At 39.1% G+C, this 18,142-nt stretch overlaps 1 protein-coding gene across 2 annotated transcripts in view; it reads right to left on the bottom strand.

The window, feature by feature from the left end:
• Positions 1–18,142, bottom strand: part of KIF6 (kinesin family member 6) — a 440,420-nt gene that overhangs the window by 240,704 nt on the left and 181,574 nt on the right. For both annotated transcript variants that reach the window (XM_028120400.2, XM_088024363.1), the window contains exon 10: positions 16,299–16,402. In XM_028120400.2, coding sequence (XP_027976201.2) covers positions 16,299–16,402 — 104 coding nt within the window. The remainder of the gene's footprint in view (positions 1–16,298; positions 16,403–18,142) is intronic.

Below are 18,142 nucleotides of genomic sequence, written 5' to 3'. Positions count from 1 at the left end.
CATCAAAGATAAGTTTCTATTATTAAACTAAATACAGCAAAATTTTACCTAAAGGAAAATTCCTCACTGTATGGTTTTGTTTTACTTTGCTGTATTTAGTGACTGGTTTTTAAATTTTATATTACCTTTTATCATACAGATTTTTCAAATTGTTTTTAAAGGTCAGGTTAGTTGAGGTTAAATTTACAGACAGTAAAATTTTTAATTCACCTTTTCTAGATGTGTAGTACTATGCATTTTGACAACTGTGTATAGTTATGTAACTGCCAGTAAAGTCAAGATATAGAATATTTCCATCGTCCTGAACAATTCCCTCTTGCTCCTCTCTAATCAATTCCTCCCCCCTCCCCACCCCCGCCACCAGCAACCCTGGCAACCACTAATCTGACTTCTCTTACTATACTTTTGCCTTTTACAGACTATCACATAAATAGAATCATATAGTATGTAGCCTTCTGTGTCTGGCTTCTGTTACTTAGCATAATGCTTTTGAGATTCATCCAAGCTGTTGAACGCATCAATAGTTCACTCCATTTTTACTGCTGGGTAGGATTCAACTATATGGCTGTACAGCCATTTGCTTAGCCACTCATTGGTTTAGGATGTTTCCAGTTCTGGAAGATTTTGAAGAAAGTTGCTGTAAATATTCATGGAGAAGCCTTTGTGTGGGCATATGCTTTCATTTCTCATAGAAAAATTCCTAGCAATGGGACTGCTGAAGTTTATGGTAAGTATTACATTTAACATTATCAGAAATTGCAAAACTGTTTTTCCAAAGTGGGGGCTCCATGTAACATCCCCACCAGCAACGAATGAGAGTTTCAGGGTCTCATCCTTACCAGCACTTACTATTACTAGTTTTAAAAAGCTACTCTAAAAATTGTATAGTATCGGGCGCCTGGGTGGCTCAGATGGTTAAGCGTCTGCCTTCGGCTCAGGTCATGGTCCCGGGGTCCTGGGATCGAGTCCCGTGTCGGGCTCCCTGCTCCTTGGGAGCCTGCTTCTCCCTCTGCTTCTCTCTCTCTCTCCCTCTGTCTCTCATGAATAAATGAATAAAATCTTTAAAAAAATAAAAAAAATAAAAATTGTATAGTATCATTACACTAAGGTTTTAATTTGATTTCCCTAATGACTAATGATGTTGATCTTATGTTCTTATTTGCTATCTGTATATCTTCTGATATACATCTGCTCAGATATTTTGTCTACATTATTGTTTTATTATTGAATCGTGATCATTTTTAAAGTATATTCTGGATACAGGTTCCTTGTCAGACATGTGTTTTGAAAATGTCTGTGTTTTTAAAATTTTCTTAAAGTGTCTTTCAAAGAGTAGGTTTTTTTAGATTTTGATGGAGTCCAATTTATCATTTTTTTTTTCTTTTATGGTCTGTGCTTCCTATGTCCTATAAATTTTTTGCCTAACTCAAGGTCACAACAGTTTTCTATCTTTTCTTTTAGAGATTTAATATTTTACATTGTATATTTAGGGCTATGATTCATTTCAAATAAATGTTTGTATATAGTGTAAAGTATAGATTGTTTTTCTTTTACAAAATCATTTTATCTATTCTAGGTCCTTTGCATTTCTGTGAATTTTAGAAGCAACTTGCCAACTTTCCATACACACAAAAAAAGCCTGCTGGAATTTTGGTAGGGATTACATTAAATCTCCAGATCAATTTTGGAAGAACTGACATGGAGCATTAAATAGCCCAATCCATGCAGTATATTTCTGCATTTACTTACGTGTTTTTTAATTTTTTCATCAGTGTTTTATCGTTTTCAGCATATGAATCTTGTACATATTTTGTTAGATTTATCCCTAAGTATTTTGGGTTTTGATGATATTATAAATGATGCTGGCTTTTTATTTCAATTTCTAATTGTTCATTGCTAGTATACAGAAATACGATTGGGTTTGAATATTGACCTTGTATCTTAAAATCTTGCTAACCTCATTTATTAGTTCTAGTAGCCTTTTTTTTTTTTCTGGAGTGTTTTGCGTTTTCTACATAGACAAACATATTGTCTGTGAATAAGGATAGTTCTATTATTTCCTTTCCAATCCTTTATGTGTTTTATTTATCTTTCTTGCTGTATTTCACTGACTACATCTCTTTGTATGATGTTGAATAGAACAGGTGAGAAAAGACATCCTTGCCTCGTTTCCCATTTTAGGGGGAAAGAATTCTCTTTTACTGTTGTTAAATTAGCTCTACCATTTCTTTGTAGATATACTTATCAGGTTATGGAAGTTCCTTTCTATTCTAATTTTATTGAGTTTTCACCATGAGTAGATGTTGAAGTTTGTACACTGCTTGCCTGCATCTATTGAGATGATCAAATATTTGTTGTTGTTGTTAGTTTGTTGACATGGTGAGTTTAATTGATTGATTTTTGAAAGTTAAACCAGTCTTGCATTCCTGAAATAATTCCCACTTGGTCATGATTTATTAATTTTTTTGTTTGGTAGACTCAAGTTGCAAATATTTTATTAAACATTTTTATTAATTGGGGATGTTGGTTTCTGGTTTTCTTATAAATATATTTGTCTACTTTAGATATTAGGGCAACACTGGCCTTGAAAAATGAGTTGGTAATTGTTCCCTCCTCTGTTTCCTGGAAAAAGTTTGTGTAGAATTTTGTATTATTTATTCCTTAAATGTTTGGCAGGATTTACAGTGATGCTATCTGGGCCTGGAGTTTTCTTTGTTGGAAGGTTTTTATTACAAATTCATTTTCTTATGTAGATATAGGACTATTCAGTTTTTCTATTTCTCCTTAGTAGTCTGCACCTGCAAAATTGGTCAGATTTATCTAAGTTAGTAAACACATTGTTGTTAAGTCATTCATAATATTCCCTTGTTATCCTTTTAATGTCTCATCTTCCTACATTGTTTATTATTAACACTATGAGTTATAAAGGAAGGGAGATTTTTTTCCCATTGGAAAATAACCAATGAATGGAATATTTAATTATATATAAGTTGACATGGGGACTTATCCCACATGGGGATGATGTGGTCAAGTAAAAAGATAAATTCAGTTGGCAAGCTACCTACAGTAAGTTTGAGTGTAAGGAGATGTGGTCTTGTTGATCCTGATTACTGCCTATTTCAAATCAGATTGGAGAATTTCTAACCTGGCTTATGGACTTGACTTCAGCATTAAGTCAACTCAATACCAGTCACTCCAAAATTTAAATCTTTAGCCTCAACCTTCTTTTAAAGTTCCAGAACGCAACCTGTATATTGTATATTCCTTCATCATGTCAAGAACTAAACATTTCTTATCCTCAACCAGCTTTTTTTTTTAAGATTTTATTTATTTATTTGACAGAGAGAGAGAGAGAATGAGGAGGGGGAGCAGCAGAGGGAGAGGGAGAAACAGACTCTCTGCTGAGCAGGGAGCCTGATGTGAGGCTTGATCCCAGGACCCTGGGAGCATGACCTGAGCCAAAGGCAGATGCTTAACTGACTGAGCAATCCAGGTGCCCCTTCAACCAGCTTCTTTCCTAATCTCTGATAATCCATCTTAAGTCTTGACCTTTCCCCAATGTTTATAGCAGCAATGTCTACAATAGCCAAACTGTGGAAAGAGCCAAGATGTCCATCGACAGATGAATGGATAAAGAAGATGTGGTCTATATACACAATGGAATATTATGCAACCATCAAAAGGAATGAGATCTTGCCATTTGCAACGACGTGGTTGGAACTGGAGGGTGTTATGCTGAGTGAAATAAGTCAATCAGAGAAAGACATGTATCATATGACCTCACTGACATGAGGAATTCTTAATCTCAGGAACAAACTGAGGTTTGCTGGAGTGGTGGGAGGTGGGAGGGATTGGGTGGCTGGGTGATGGACATTGGGGAGGGTATGTGCTATGGTGAGCACTGTGAATTGTGCAAGACTGTTGAATCACAGATCTGTACTTCTGAAACAAATAATGCAACATATGTTAAGAAAAAAGAAAAAGAAGAAGATAGCAGGAGGGGAAGAATGAAGGGGAGTAAGTCGGAGGGGGAGACGAACCATGAGAGACGATGGACTCTGAAAAACAAACTGAGGGTTCTAGAGGGGAGGGGGGTGGGGGGATGGGTTAGCCTGGTGATGGGTATTAAAGAGGGCACATTCTGCGTGGAGCACTGGGTGTTATGCACAAACAATGAATCATGGAACACTACATCAAAAAAAAAATATATGGTTCAGGGGCACCTGGGTGGCTCATTGGTTAAAAAAAAAAAAGAAAAAAAAAGTCTTGACCTTTTACCAATCTCTTTTTTATCTTTTTTATCTTTTATATTTGTAGCCATCACTTGTATTGATACTTCCTCAACCAAGTATCTCACATTTGTCTCCTCCTCTGTTTTCACGGTCATTACTGGAACTTTTTTCCTCATCATCACTCCAAACCTGATGGTAATATCATTCTGATTTCTCATTCCTGCTCATTCTATTTGTTGCTATCAGCAGCCATGAGAAAAAAAACTTCATCCTATAAATTCTTTCATGATCATCCTATTAAAACTGCAACTCCTGTTTTATTTTTCTCTTTGCACTTTCTGCTCTCTGAAATGCTCTGTATTTTAGTTATTTATCTTGTGTATGATCTCTCTCCCCACCAGAATGTGAGCTCCATGAGGGCAAGGACTTTGTTTTGTTCATTTCTATATCTCTGGCACTTAGAACAGGTGCCTAAGAGAAAGGAAGAGCACAATAAATATTATTATATAAATGAATGAACTGTAATACTCTCAAATCACAATATTTCCTAGTCCCCATTAAATAAAATGAAGTAGTAGCTCCTCTACACATGGTATTCATAACTCATCACAAGGTTACTGTTTATGTATCTAATCCTATTCTTTAATTCTTCCAGGAGAACCCCTGGCTCCTGCCAGGCCAATTTCATCCAGATCCTCACTAGGCAGTGCCTCTTACATGTAAGCCTCCATACTGGTTTTTTACTACTGCCCCCTGTCCCCCAACACACACATACACTCACACACACACACACGTGCCCACACGGACACTGTGCTCTTTCCCTCTGAGTGCCTTCCTTTACGTGGTCTCTCATCTTCATCTTAGTGTGGTACTTCTTCCTCTTGACATCCTTTAAGGTTTATTTAGCTTGCTCAAAAGTGACACCAGTAATGACTTTCCCATTTCTGAATTCCTACATGATTTAGTTTTTCATTATCATACATAATGAGTAAATAACATATTAAAACGTGTAATATGCTGTTATGAGATTTAAAAACATGGAGCTGAAAGAGGCCCAGATTGCATTTAGTCCATTTCTCTCACTTTATACATGAGGAAACCCAAATCTAGAGAGTCATTAAAAACCTAATATAAGTAGAATTAGAACTATAATTAAGGTTTTACAATTCTCAGTGTCCATTTATTCTTTTCACTAATATGCTATCTTATTCCGTTTTATATATGTGTGTGTGTAAATGTGTGCATTTTTGTATATGCATTATGTCCCCAATAAAAATGTCACTCCTTAGAATTATTTCCATGTCCCATATTCCTAAACGGCCAAAAGCACCCATTAAAATGATTAGCATCAATTGGCGGAGCAAGATGGCGGAGGAGAAGGAGACCTGGATTTCGTCTGGTCTCAGGACTTCAGCTGAATAGGGATCAAACCATTCTGAACACCTACGAACTCAACAGGAGATCGAAGAGAAGAGTAGCAAGAACTCTCTGAACAGAGAAGCGACCACTTACTGGAAGGTAGGACGGGCGGAGAAGTGAATCCGAGGCCATATTCGGGAGGATAGACGGTGGGGGAGGGGCCTCCGTCGGCCGCTTTCTGGCAAGGGCTAGAGCCGGGGAGCACAAAATCAGAACTTTTAGAAGCCGGCTCCGCTGAGGGACGTCGCTCCAGTGGCTAAGCGGGGGCTGGAATCCTCCCGGGACAGTGTGGTCTCAGGACCCTCAGGGTCACAGAAAGACCAGGGTGCCTGAGCGCAGCAGAGCTCCCAGGTATCGGAGCGGGGAAGCCGGCTGCAGAGACAGAGCCGAGGCGCGGGCTCTCAGCTCGGGGTTGCCATAAACTGTGATCTGCAGCCCAGTCGGGCCACTGCTCCTCCAGCAGGGACCCAACAAGCGGCAGATCCAGGGAGACTCCCCTTCCTCCCTCAGGAGGAGCGGCGCGGGTGCTCACCGCGGGGATCTGCTGGGTTTGGGGACTCCACACGCGGTCGGGTGCCAGAGATAGAAATGCTCCATCACAGGCCGGGTGAGCACGGAGTGCGGCCGGAGACCGGGGACACGGGAGTGACTGGCTACTTTTCTCTGGGGGCGCACTGAGGAGCGGAGCCCTGAGTTCTTGCCTCCTCTGGGGCGGAGATTGGGAGACCGCCATTTTCACTCTGGTCCTCCAAATCCCTACAGAAAACTTGCAGGGAACAAAAGCTCCTGAGAGCAAACCCCAGCAGCTTGCTTAGCTGGGACTGACAAGGGCGGGGCAATTCCGCCTCCGGCAAAGACATTTGGGAACCATGGCAACAGGCCCCTCCCCCGGAAGATCAGCACGAACAGCCAGCAAGCCAAGACCAAGTTTACCGATCGAGGAAAACTGGAGAACTCCAGCGCTAGGGGAATACTGCACATAGAATTCAAGGCTTTTTTTTTTAACCATGATTCATTAGTTTTTTCAAAGTTAATTTTTTTAACTGTTTTTTTAATTTCTCTTCTCCCCGTTTTCAACCAAAATCTTATCAATCCCTTTTTTTAAAAAACTTTTATTTTTCATTTTTAGAGTCATATTTTATCCCTTCATAGTAGCTACCCTTATTTTTGGCATATATATATATATATATATATATATATATAAGTTGTTCTCTCTTTAAATTTTTGAGATACAGTTTCTTCTAACAGATCAAAATATACCCTAAATCACTAGTGTATGGCTTTGTTCTAGTCTCCTGCCTGATCACATTCTCTCCCCCTTTTTTTTAAAATCTTCTTCTTTCTTTTTTCAAACAACTTCTTATCGTATCAATTCCTTTTATAAAATCTTTTAATTTTCATCTTTACACTCATCTTCCATCCCTTCATTGTATCAACCCTTATTTTGTACATATATAAGTCTTTCTTCCTTTAAAATTTTAGGAGGCACTTTTTTCTAACAGACCAAAATACGCCCAAAATCTAGTGTGTGGCACTGATCTATGCACTAGCCTGATCATATTTGATCACATTCGGGTTTTTTTGTATTGTTCTGTTTTTGTTTTTAATCTTTTTCTTTTTTTTTTCTTTCTTTCTTTTCTCTTTCTTTCCCTTTCTTTTCCCCTGGTTTCAGGTCTTTTCTGATTTGTATAGAGTATATTTGCTGGGGACATTGTTAACCTGTTAGCATTTTGTTCTCTCATTCATCTATTCTCCTCCAGACAAAATGACAAGACGACAAAAATCACCTCAGCAAAAAGAACAAGAGATAGTACCGTCTGCCAGGGAACTACTCAATACGGACATCAGTACGATGTCAGACCTAGAGTTCAGAATCATGACTTTAAAGATACTGGCTGGGCTTGAAAAAAGCGTGGAAGTTATTAGAGAAACGCTTTCCGGAGAAATAAAAGAACTAAAATCTAACCAAGTCAAAATCAAAGAGGCTATTAATGAGGTGCAATCCAAAATGGGGGCACTAACTGCTAGGATAAATGAGGCAGAAGAGAGAATCAGCGATATGGAAGACCAAATGATGGAAAATAAAGAGGCTGAGAAAAACAGAGAGAAACAACTACAGGATCACGAGGGCAGAATTCGAGAGATAAGTGATACGATAAGACGAAACAACATTAGAATAATTGGGATGCCAGAAGAAGAAGAAAGAGAGAGAAGGCCAGAAGGTATATTGGAGCAAATAATAGCAGAGAACTTCCCTAATGTGGGGAAGGGAACAGGCATCAAAATCCAGGAGGCACAGAGAACCCCTCTCAAAAATCAATAAAAATAGGTCAACACCCCGACATCTAATAGTAAAACTTACAGGTCTCAGAGACAAAGAGAAAATCCTGAAAGCAACTCGGGAGAAGGGATATGTAACCTACAATGGTAGAAATATTAGATTGGCAACAGACCTATCCACAGAGACCTGGCAGGCCAGAAAGGACTGGCATGATATCTTCAGAGCACTAAACGAGAAAAATATGCAGCCAAGAATACTATATCCAGCTAGGCTCTCATTGAAAATTGAAGGAGAGATAAAAAGCTTCCAGGACAAACAAAAACTAAAGGAATTTGCAAACACGAAACCAGCCCTCCAAGAAATATGGAAAGGGGTCCTCTAAGCAAAGAGAGAGACAAAAAGCAGCACAGATCAGAAAGGAACAGAGACAATATACAGTAACAGTCACCTTACAGGCAATACAAGGGCACTAAATTCATACCTTTCAATAGTTACCCTGAATGTATATGGGCTAAATGCCCCAATCAAATACACAGGCTATCAGAGTGGATTAAAAAACAAGACCCATCGATATGCTGTCTGCAAGAGACTCATTTTAGACCCAAAGATACCCCAGATTGAAAGTGAGGGGGTGGAAAACCATTTACCATGCTAATGGACACCAAAAGAAACCTGGGGTGGCAATCCTTATAACAGACAAATTAGATTTTAAAACAAAGACTGTAATAAGAGATGAGGAAGGACACTATATCCTACTTAAAGGGTCTATCCAACAAGAAGATGTAACAATTGTAAATATCTATGCCCTGAACATGGGAGCAGCCAATTATATAAGGCAATTAATAACAAAAGCGAAGAAACACATTGACAAAAATACAACACTAGTGGGGGACTTTAACATCCCCCTAAATGAAATGGACAGATCATCTAAGCAAAAGATCAACAAGGAAATAAAGACTTTAAATGATACACTGGACCAAATGGACTTCACAGACATATTCAGAACATTCCATCCCAAAGCAACAGAATACACATTCTTCTCTAGTGCCCATGGAATATTCTCCACAATAGATCACATCCTAAGTCAAAAATTCTCCAGAATTGATCACATCCTAGGTCACAAATCAGGTCTCAAACGGTACCAAAAGATTGGGATTATTCCCTGCATATTTTCAGACCACAATGCTTTGAAACTAGAAATCAATCACAAGAGGAAAGTTGGAAAGAACTCAAATACATGGAGGCTAAAGAGCATCCTACTAAGGAATGAATGGGTCAACCAGGAAATTAAAGAAGAATTAAACAAATTCATGGAAACCAATGAAAATGAAAACACAACTGTTCAAAATCTTTGGAACACAGCAAAGGCAGTCCTGAGAGGAAAGTAGATAGCAATACAAGCCTTTCTCAAGAAACAAGAAAGGTCTCAATACACAACCTAACCCTACACCTAAAGGAGCTGGAGAAAGAACAGGAAATAAAGCCTAAACCCAGCAGGAGAAGAGAAACAATAAAGATCAGAGCAGAAATCAATGAAATAGAAACCAAAAGAACAGTAGGACAGATCAACGAAACTTGGAGCTGGTTCTTTGAAAGAATTAACAAGATTGATAAACCCCTGGCCAGACTTCTCAGAAAAAAAAGAGAAATAATTTAAATAAACAAAATCATGAATGAAAGAGGAGAGATCACAACCACCACCAAAGAAATACAAACAATTATAAGAACATATTATGAGCAACTCTATGCCAGCAAATTAGATAACCTGGAAGAAATAGGTGCATTCCTAGAGATGTATCAACTACCAAAACTGAACCAGGAAGAAATAGAAAACCTGAACAGACCTATAACCACTAAGGAAATTGAAGCAGTCATCAAAAATCTCCCAAGAAACAAAAGCCCAGGGCCAGATGGCTTCCCAGGGGAATTCTATCAGACATTTCAAGAAGAATGAATACCTATTCTCCTGAAACTGTTCCAAAAAATAGAAATGGAAGGAAAACTTCCAAACTCATTTTGTGAGGCCACCATTACCTTGATCCCAAAACCAGACAAACACCGCATCAAAAAGGAGAACTACAGACCAATATCCTTGATGAACATGGATGCAAAAATTCTCACCAAAGTACTAGCCAACAGGTTCCAACAGTACATTAAAAGGATTATTCACCACGACCAAGTGGATTTATCCCTGGGCTGCAAGGCTGGTTCAACATCCGCAAAACAATCAACGTGATACAATACATTAACAAAAGAAAGAACAAGAATCATATGATCCTCTCAACAGATGCAGAAAAAGCATTTGACAAAGTACAGCATCCTTTCTTGATCAAAACTCTTCAGAGTATAGGGTTAGAGGGTACATACCTCAATATCCGAAAAGCCATCTCTGAAAAACCGACAGCCAATATCATTCTCAATGGGGAAAAGCTGAGAGCTTTTCCCCTAAGGTCAGGAACACGGCAGGGATGTCCACTCTCACCACTGCTATTCAACATAGTCTTAGAAGTCCTAGCCACAGCAATCAGACAACAAAAAGGAATCAAAGGCATCCAAATCGGCAAAGAGGAAGTCAAACTCTCACTCTTTGCAGATGATATGATACTGTATGTGGAAAACCCAAAAGACTCCACCCCAAAACTGCTAGAACTCATACAGGAATTCAGTAAAGTAGCATGATATAAAATCAATGCACAGAAATCAGTGGCATTCCTATACACCAACAACAAGACAGAAGAGAGAGAAATTAAGGAGTCGATCCCATTTACAGTTGCACCCAAAACCATAAGATACCTAGGAATAAATTTCCAAAGAGGCAAAGGATCTGTACTGAGAAAACTATACAATACTCATGAAAGAAATTGAAGAAGACACAAAGAAATGGAAAAACGTTCCATGCTCAAGGATTGGAAGAACAAACACTGTGAAGATGTCAATGCTACCTAGAGCAATCTACACATTCAATGCAATCCCCATCAAAATACCATACACTTTTTTCAAAGAAATGGAACAAATAATCCTAAAATTTGTATGGAACCAGAAGAGACCCCGAATAGCCAGAGGAATATTGAAAAGGAAAAGCAATGCTGGCGGCATCACAATTCTGGACTTCCAGCTCTATTACAAAGCTGTCATCATCAAGACAGTATGGTACTGGCACAAAAACAGACACATAGATCAATGGAACAGAATCAAGAGCCCAGAAAGGGACCCTCAACTCCATAGTCAACTCATCTTTGACAAAGCAGGAAAGAATGTCCAATGGAGGAAAGACAGTCTCTTCAACAAATGGTGTTGGGAAAATTGGACAGCCACACGCAGAAGAATGAAACTGGACCATTTCCTTACACCACACACAAAAATAGACTCCAAATCGTTGAAAGACCTAAACATGAGGCAGGAGTCCATCCAAATCCTAAAGGAGAACACAGGCAGCAACCTGTTCGACCTCAGCCGCAGCAACTTCTTTCTAGAAACATCTCCAAAGGCAAGGGAAGCAAGGGCAAAAATGAACTCTTGGGATTTCATGAAGATAAAAAGCTTTTGCACAGCAAAAGAAACAGTCCACAAAACCAAAAGACAACCGACAGAATGGGAGAAAATATTTGCCAACGACATATCAGATAAAGGGCTAGTATCCAAAATCTATATACTTCCAAATTTGCCAGAGATCTACAGGCTTTTTTTTTTTTTTTTTAACCAGAGAAAGAAAGAGGTATGTGTTTAGAGAATCAATCAGAATCAAATCTTCACCCAAGAAGCTCCGTATAAACATTAACTTGGCTATACAGCCTTCATCCAGCTGTCTCTTTTCAAATTTACACAGGCAAAAAAAAAAAAAATTGTAAACTAAAAATATCACAATAACTGGAGGCTGACATCTGCAATCCTCTTCAGTTGAAGCATCCAAGTCAATGCAACAAATATTTATATTAAGAACTGAAATGTTAGGAAATAGTTCAAAAAATTTGATAGGGCTAGTATCAACAGACATCTCCAAAGTGTCCAGTGCACATAACATAGAATATAGAATACGTTATCTATTAAATATCTGCTTTCTGACATCCTGCACAGGATCCCTGATAGGAATGTCCTTATGCCATGCCAGTCAGCCTAAAGCCAGAAATCAGCAGGACAGAGAAAGTAGACCAAAGCCACTACATGTCTGCCTTTCTGTCCTGTCAAGCCATGGGACTCTTCCTCTCTCCAACAGCACTACCCCCCTCCCACCCTCACCATCCAGGGAGTCTAGGCACAATGAGAGACTGGATCTGATTCATACTCCTGAATAAATGTCCAGGGGCCCCAGAAGACAAAGAAGCACAGAATAATGATATTAAATAGCAGTGCCACATGCCAGAAAATTTTAATTTCTCTTTTTTACTTTAAGATGATACAGGACTCTTAAATCTGATGAAATTTTAAGTTGTGCCAATATTCAATCTAGCGAATTATGGCAAAACAGAACTATAACAACAATAGAATGAAAACTGTAACAAAAACCCACATTATCTGAATAATCCTCACCGTCAGTATGAACAAGCACCCAAGATACTGGATGGTCGTGAACCCCTATGCTTTGTTTTGGCAGAGTGGGTGTAATATTTTGCCACATTTGTTCTCTCTCGCTGCTGATCAGAAGTCATTAATAAGATGTAATGCTATATAGTATACTTCTCTTGACAGCAAGGAAGGCATTTCACTGGGAACTGTGGAAGTTTACTTACCAGCACACCAACTAATTTTACATGAGGATCCTGAGCTCAGAATTAATCATTACTATCTCTGCAATCTCATGTTTTATTTATATCTTCTCATAACACTTACATTTTGCACTGTGATTACTTGTGCTTGTGTCTGTCAGTGCCACTAAATTGTGAACCCCTTGAGAGCTGAATCTAGGTTTTGTTCATCTTGTGTTAATCTCTCAAGGCCTAGGGCAGAGTTTTGTGAACACTAGATGAATAATAAATGTTGAATGAATGAATGAATGAACCGAGTGCCCAGAAAAACTAATGACAACACTACATACTGTCTATAGAGAATCCGTTCCAATTGACGTGTGTGTATTTGTTATCTGTGGATCAAAGGAAACCAACTGCATCTAAGAGTCTGTCAGTATTTTAAATCAGTTGTCACATTCTTATTTCTCTCCAGTCTACCCCCCAAACTTCTGTGAATGGCAAACTTGATTGTTGTCAATAACTTTTAAATAGAAACATCTGTGTATGTGGGAAGTGGCAAGTTAGTAAAAGATATAATGTAAAATATAATGGAATATTAAGTATCGTAAAGAAATAACATCTGCTCATTATTGTTTTTTATACGTTGTAGCATTTTTCTTTATGTGAAATGTAGTCTGTTGTAATCTCTTCTGGAGAGGGACTAGGGTGGTTAGCTTTCTGTCTCAAAGCTGGTATGTCTGAAAAAATGCCTTGTTTCATGTTCGCATTTGAATGCTAATTTGGCTAGATACAGAAATCTCCATTCAAAGTCCTGTTTTGTTTTGTTCTGTTTTGTTTTTCAGCAGCAGAGGTCCAGAGTTTCCTGTTTTCAGAGGTTGATGAGAAGTCTGCTCTAAATCAGATTTTTGATTGTTAGTGATATTTTTCTTCTCTGATAACTTTTGGGATTCTTTTCTATATTTTGAGGTCCTAAAACTTTTCTACATTATTATACAGCTTAGCACATGGTAACCGTTTCGTTCTGAAGTCTTTTTTTTTTTTTTTTTTTTTAGTTGTAAGAAATTCTTAGATATTATTTCTTTAACCACTGGCTCCTCTGTGTTATCTCTCTTTCTCCTTTATAAACTTCTCTGTGTTAGATATTGGTAAAGCTAGAGCTATTCTTTATGATTCTTTTCTTTTAAACTTTCTCTTTACCCTTTCATCTTATGTTCTGGAAGAATTCCTTAGCCTTGCTCTTCCTAGCTGACTAATTTGCCCCTCTGTTTTTTCATTCTGCCCCTGAGCCATCCATTAAGTTCTTAATGGCAACAATTACATTTCTTCATTTTTCAGATTTCCTCTTGAGTCTGTCTTACAAAAATAAAGATCCTGTTGTTTCATGGATGTATTGCCATCTTTTACATCTCCAAAGATCTTAATCACTCTTCCTGTCATGTTTAGTTCTGAAGCCCTCTCCTAGCTGTAAAGGCTCTTGTTCTGGTCCTTCTCCAAGTCCCGTTTCTAGTTGTTCCCGACTGTGAGCTCATCTTTTCTAGACTCTCCGTGAGCTCGGCTTGGGCAGCCAGTCCTGGAGGAGGGGCTGAGCAGCGGTGGGTGCTTGTGCTCCTTGCTGTTTTCAGTGGGAACGGGACAGGCAGAGCTGAGGACAGCTGCTGGCTTCAGAGCTTGTCTGGTCCCTAATTTATCCTGGATGTCATCAGCTACCTGGGGCCCTTCCCTACTTCTCCATCCTAAACTCTGACGTGAACGCTGGATAGAGGAGGGAAGAAGGAGTGCACAGGGATTCGCAGGACAAACTGCTCCCACTATCAGGGCTCTACCAAACTCTCACGGGCAGTCTCCAGCCCTCTCCCGCTCCAGGGTGCCAGCACGCAGAGATGTGGCTTTTCCGGTGCCGCACCTGGTGGCTCTCGGTCAACCCCACCCTTCAAGCTGCTAGGAATTCCTTGAAGCCTCTAGTCCCTTGAGAGGTTTATGTCTCTACTGGAATTGGAGAAAACTCTGGTACTTCTCTGGTATGTTGGCCGTCTCCCTTTACGCTCTGGGATCCCATTTCTGTTTTTCCCCTCTTTGACGCTGCGTCACCGGAAACTACATCCCCCGACTCATCCTAACACCTGGTTTCTGGGCCAGTTCAGCCAGTGGGGCCGCGGGTGGAAGACCCGAAGTGGTGTGAGAGAGAAGCCTGGGCTCCCGGCCAGGATGACGCCTCTGGTAAGACCTGAGGCTCTTCGGTGGCCCCAGCACTCATCATGGGCTAGCTCCTCTGGTCAGCTCTAGTCTGAGACATTAGTTAACATAAGCTTCTACCATCCTCTCTCCAATCCCAGGAGTGTAGGGCCCCCTGCTGTTCCTGATCTCTGGGGTGCTGTGTATTTCCTACAATACCATCTCCTTACAACTGATTTACTATGTTAAACTCCTTTTGTTGGGAGGCCTAGGATGGTTTTGTTTTCCTGGCTGAACCCTGACTTGAAGATCAAAATTCTGAAGAGACATCTCAGATTATAGATGTCATAACTGGTATAACAGAAGACGATAATTGGTAATTCCTTTCTTTGAGGGGAAGGGAGCATCAAAGGGAAGGAATACTCAACTTGGAGAAATTTCTCTGTATCTAAACTATCCCAAGTTATTTCAAGGAGTGACAGGGAATTCTTCAAAATTCTTTTGGCAATATATTTCACTTTAATTGCATATATGCCACAAAGTGAATTTGCAAGGAAAGCCTTAGGAGCCTCTCCTATTATTAAACACAGTGTTCTAGAATTACAAAATGGTATCCTAGATGAGTGAAAGCTTTGATTATAGCAGAAACCTTGCCTAAGCCTCCTCAAGCTTTGGACCTACCTCTGGGCACAGCCATGAAATAGTTTAAAGAAAATACTTTCATCATCTCTATTATTTACCATTTTCTCTGTTGGGAGAGGACTAGGTGAAATGATACTAAACCCTTAGAAAAATCTCGTGTAGCTCTATTTCTCATTTGGAAATTGAGAATATCACTGCCTTCTAAGCCCAGCCCATTATTATCACTCCACAAATACTTTGTGAGCTGCACAGAAACAACAAGAAAGCCCATCACTATGGCTCGTGATCAGAGAGAGAACGAGAGCCACACCATGCCCCCGATATGCCACATGGCTGCAGAAATAGAAGGCCCTGAAAGATGCCGCTGCTGGTAGAAAAGCCCTGAATCCCTGCTTTCATTCCCATTTCCAGTGTTTGAACAATAATATATGGGCCATCTATTTATTAAAGGAGAGAGCTACATTGGCATGGGATAAATTGGTGCTTGTAGCAAGATGCTTTTTAATACAAAGGACGTTTCTTGAATTCCTTTCAGATCTGAGATCCACAGCTTATGAGTGTTTGGTGTGTATGTTTTAAAATTGCATGGCTATTATACAAGCCCTTCTCTTCAGCTGGCATGAGAAGGATATTCCCACCCTTTATAGGCTCTGTTCTCTACTCCCTCAAAGCTGAGGCGGCAAAAACCCTGCCAGCCTTATCCAGCTTTTCGTGGAAAGCCGCCACTCTTAACTGGCGCCTAAATGCAATTTCAGACTGTCCCAGGAGACCTTCATGCTTTGAGGTGAATTTGTAACGTTAGGGCCAACAAAGAAGTTAACACAAACTTCCACTGTTAAAGACACAGAAACAAGTCTGCAGGCTTACTGAAGCAGCTCTGCGTCTGTGAGCACCTCTGTCCTCTGCTCTCCAGTGACAAGGGCCAGTTCATCCTTCAGTTCCTGGATTTCTTTTTGTAGGCGTATAATCATCTACAAATGGCAAGGCGAGAGAATAAATGTCAACTCCTCATTAAAGGGAACTTTGGGACAGAGAACATACATCTTTGAAAATTACAAACAATTTCAAGGATACAAAAAACATCCAGAGAATGATATAAAAGCCACCCCTGTGTACCTACCACCAGCCTTTGTTAAATCTTAACGTTTTGTCAAAATCATTCTAGAATTCATTTTAGCAAATAAAACAGTGCTTGTGTAACTGGAGCCCCTAATTCCTATTCCCTTTTTGTCTTTCCTGGGGTGATCACTGTACTGCATTTAATGGGGAGCATTTCCCGGCATGTTTTCATATGTTTACTCCATCTGTATGGATGTAACTATAAATAATAGATGGTATCATTTTGCATGCTTTAAACTCTATGTAAATGTTACCATGCTGCATGGAATGGTAACGTGCTTTTTTTCTTCCTCGCATTATGTTTTTGAGATTCTTTATACTGCTTCACATAGCTCTAGTTCATTAATTTGCACAGATATATACTATTTCGGTAAAGGAATATATCACAATTTATCCATGTCTCCTGTTGATGGACATTTAGGATTTTTACCTTTGCTATTACAAACAGTGTTGCTGTGAACACTATAATTCTTTGGGCACATATGTGAGTTTCGCTATAGGGTGCACTTAGAAATAAAACTGTGTGGTTGTGGAGTATGTGCATCTTCCCTTTAGTATATATTGTTAAACTGCTCTTCAGAGTAGTCGTATAAACTTACATTCTGTATCAGCAATATATATTAAGTTCCCGTTTCCCCACATTTACTTCACTACGTATGCAGTATTGACAGATGCTTTAATTTTGCCAGCCCAGACGGTGTAAAATGGTACCTCATTTAGTTCTTATCTGCATTTTCTGATTATTAAGGAGGTTGATCATCTTTGCGCATGGATATTGGCTGCTTGGGTTTCCTTTTCTGTAAATTACTTTTTCATATTCTTGCTCATGTTTCAATTGAGTTGTTTTTCTCTTCCTTATTGATCAGCAGGCTTCTTTATACATGAATCCTTTGTTAGTTTTATGCAAGGTACATGTTTTCTCCCAACCTATGCCATGTTTTTCACTTTTTTAAAGATTTTATTTACTTATTTGTCAGAGAGAGAGAGAGCATAAGCAGGGGGAGCGGCAGGCAGAGGGTGAAGCAGACTCCCCGCTGAGCAAGAAGCTGGATGCTGGGCTGGATCTCAGGACCCCAGGATCATGACTTGAGCCTAAGGCAGACGCTTAACCAACTGAGCCACCCAGGCGTCCTGCTTTTTGTGGTGTTCCTTCTGTTAAGTGAAGATTTTAAATTTCAATATAATTTTATTATCAACTTCTTCCATTATGAGTTGTGTTTTTGTGTCTTCTTAAAATCTATTCTACCTAAAACCATAGGAATATTTTCCTATATGTTCTTATAAAAGTTTTAAAGCTTTGCTTTTCACATTTAGGCTTTTGTTTTGTATAAAGTATGAGATATGTATCTAATTTTATTTTTTTATATGGCTAACCATGTAAGATTTGATATTATAATTCTGTTATATAACATGTTTCTACATATAAATGTGTCTTTTTCTGGGCTCTTAGTTAAAAACATTTATGTACTTGACTATATGTGCAGCAATACTATGCTATTTTAATTATTATATCTTATGAAATTTTGACACTTAGATAGAATAAGCCCTTTTCACTTTATTCTTTTCCAAAATAGATATGGCTATTCTTGGTC

The sequence above is a fragment of the Eumetopias jubatus genome, unplaced genomic scaffold (assembly GCF_037043125.1).
Source record: "Eumetopias jubatus isolate StellerSeaLion01/CBP00866 unplaced genomic scaffold, mEumJub1_p1.0 scaffold_6, whole genome shotgun sequence".
Taxonomy (NCBI): Eukaryota; Metazoa; Chordata; class Mammalia; order Carnivora; family Otariidae; genus Eumetopias; species Eumetopias jubatus.
This window is presented reverse-complemented; position numbering and strand designations above follow the sequence as displayed.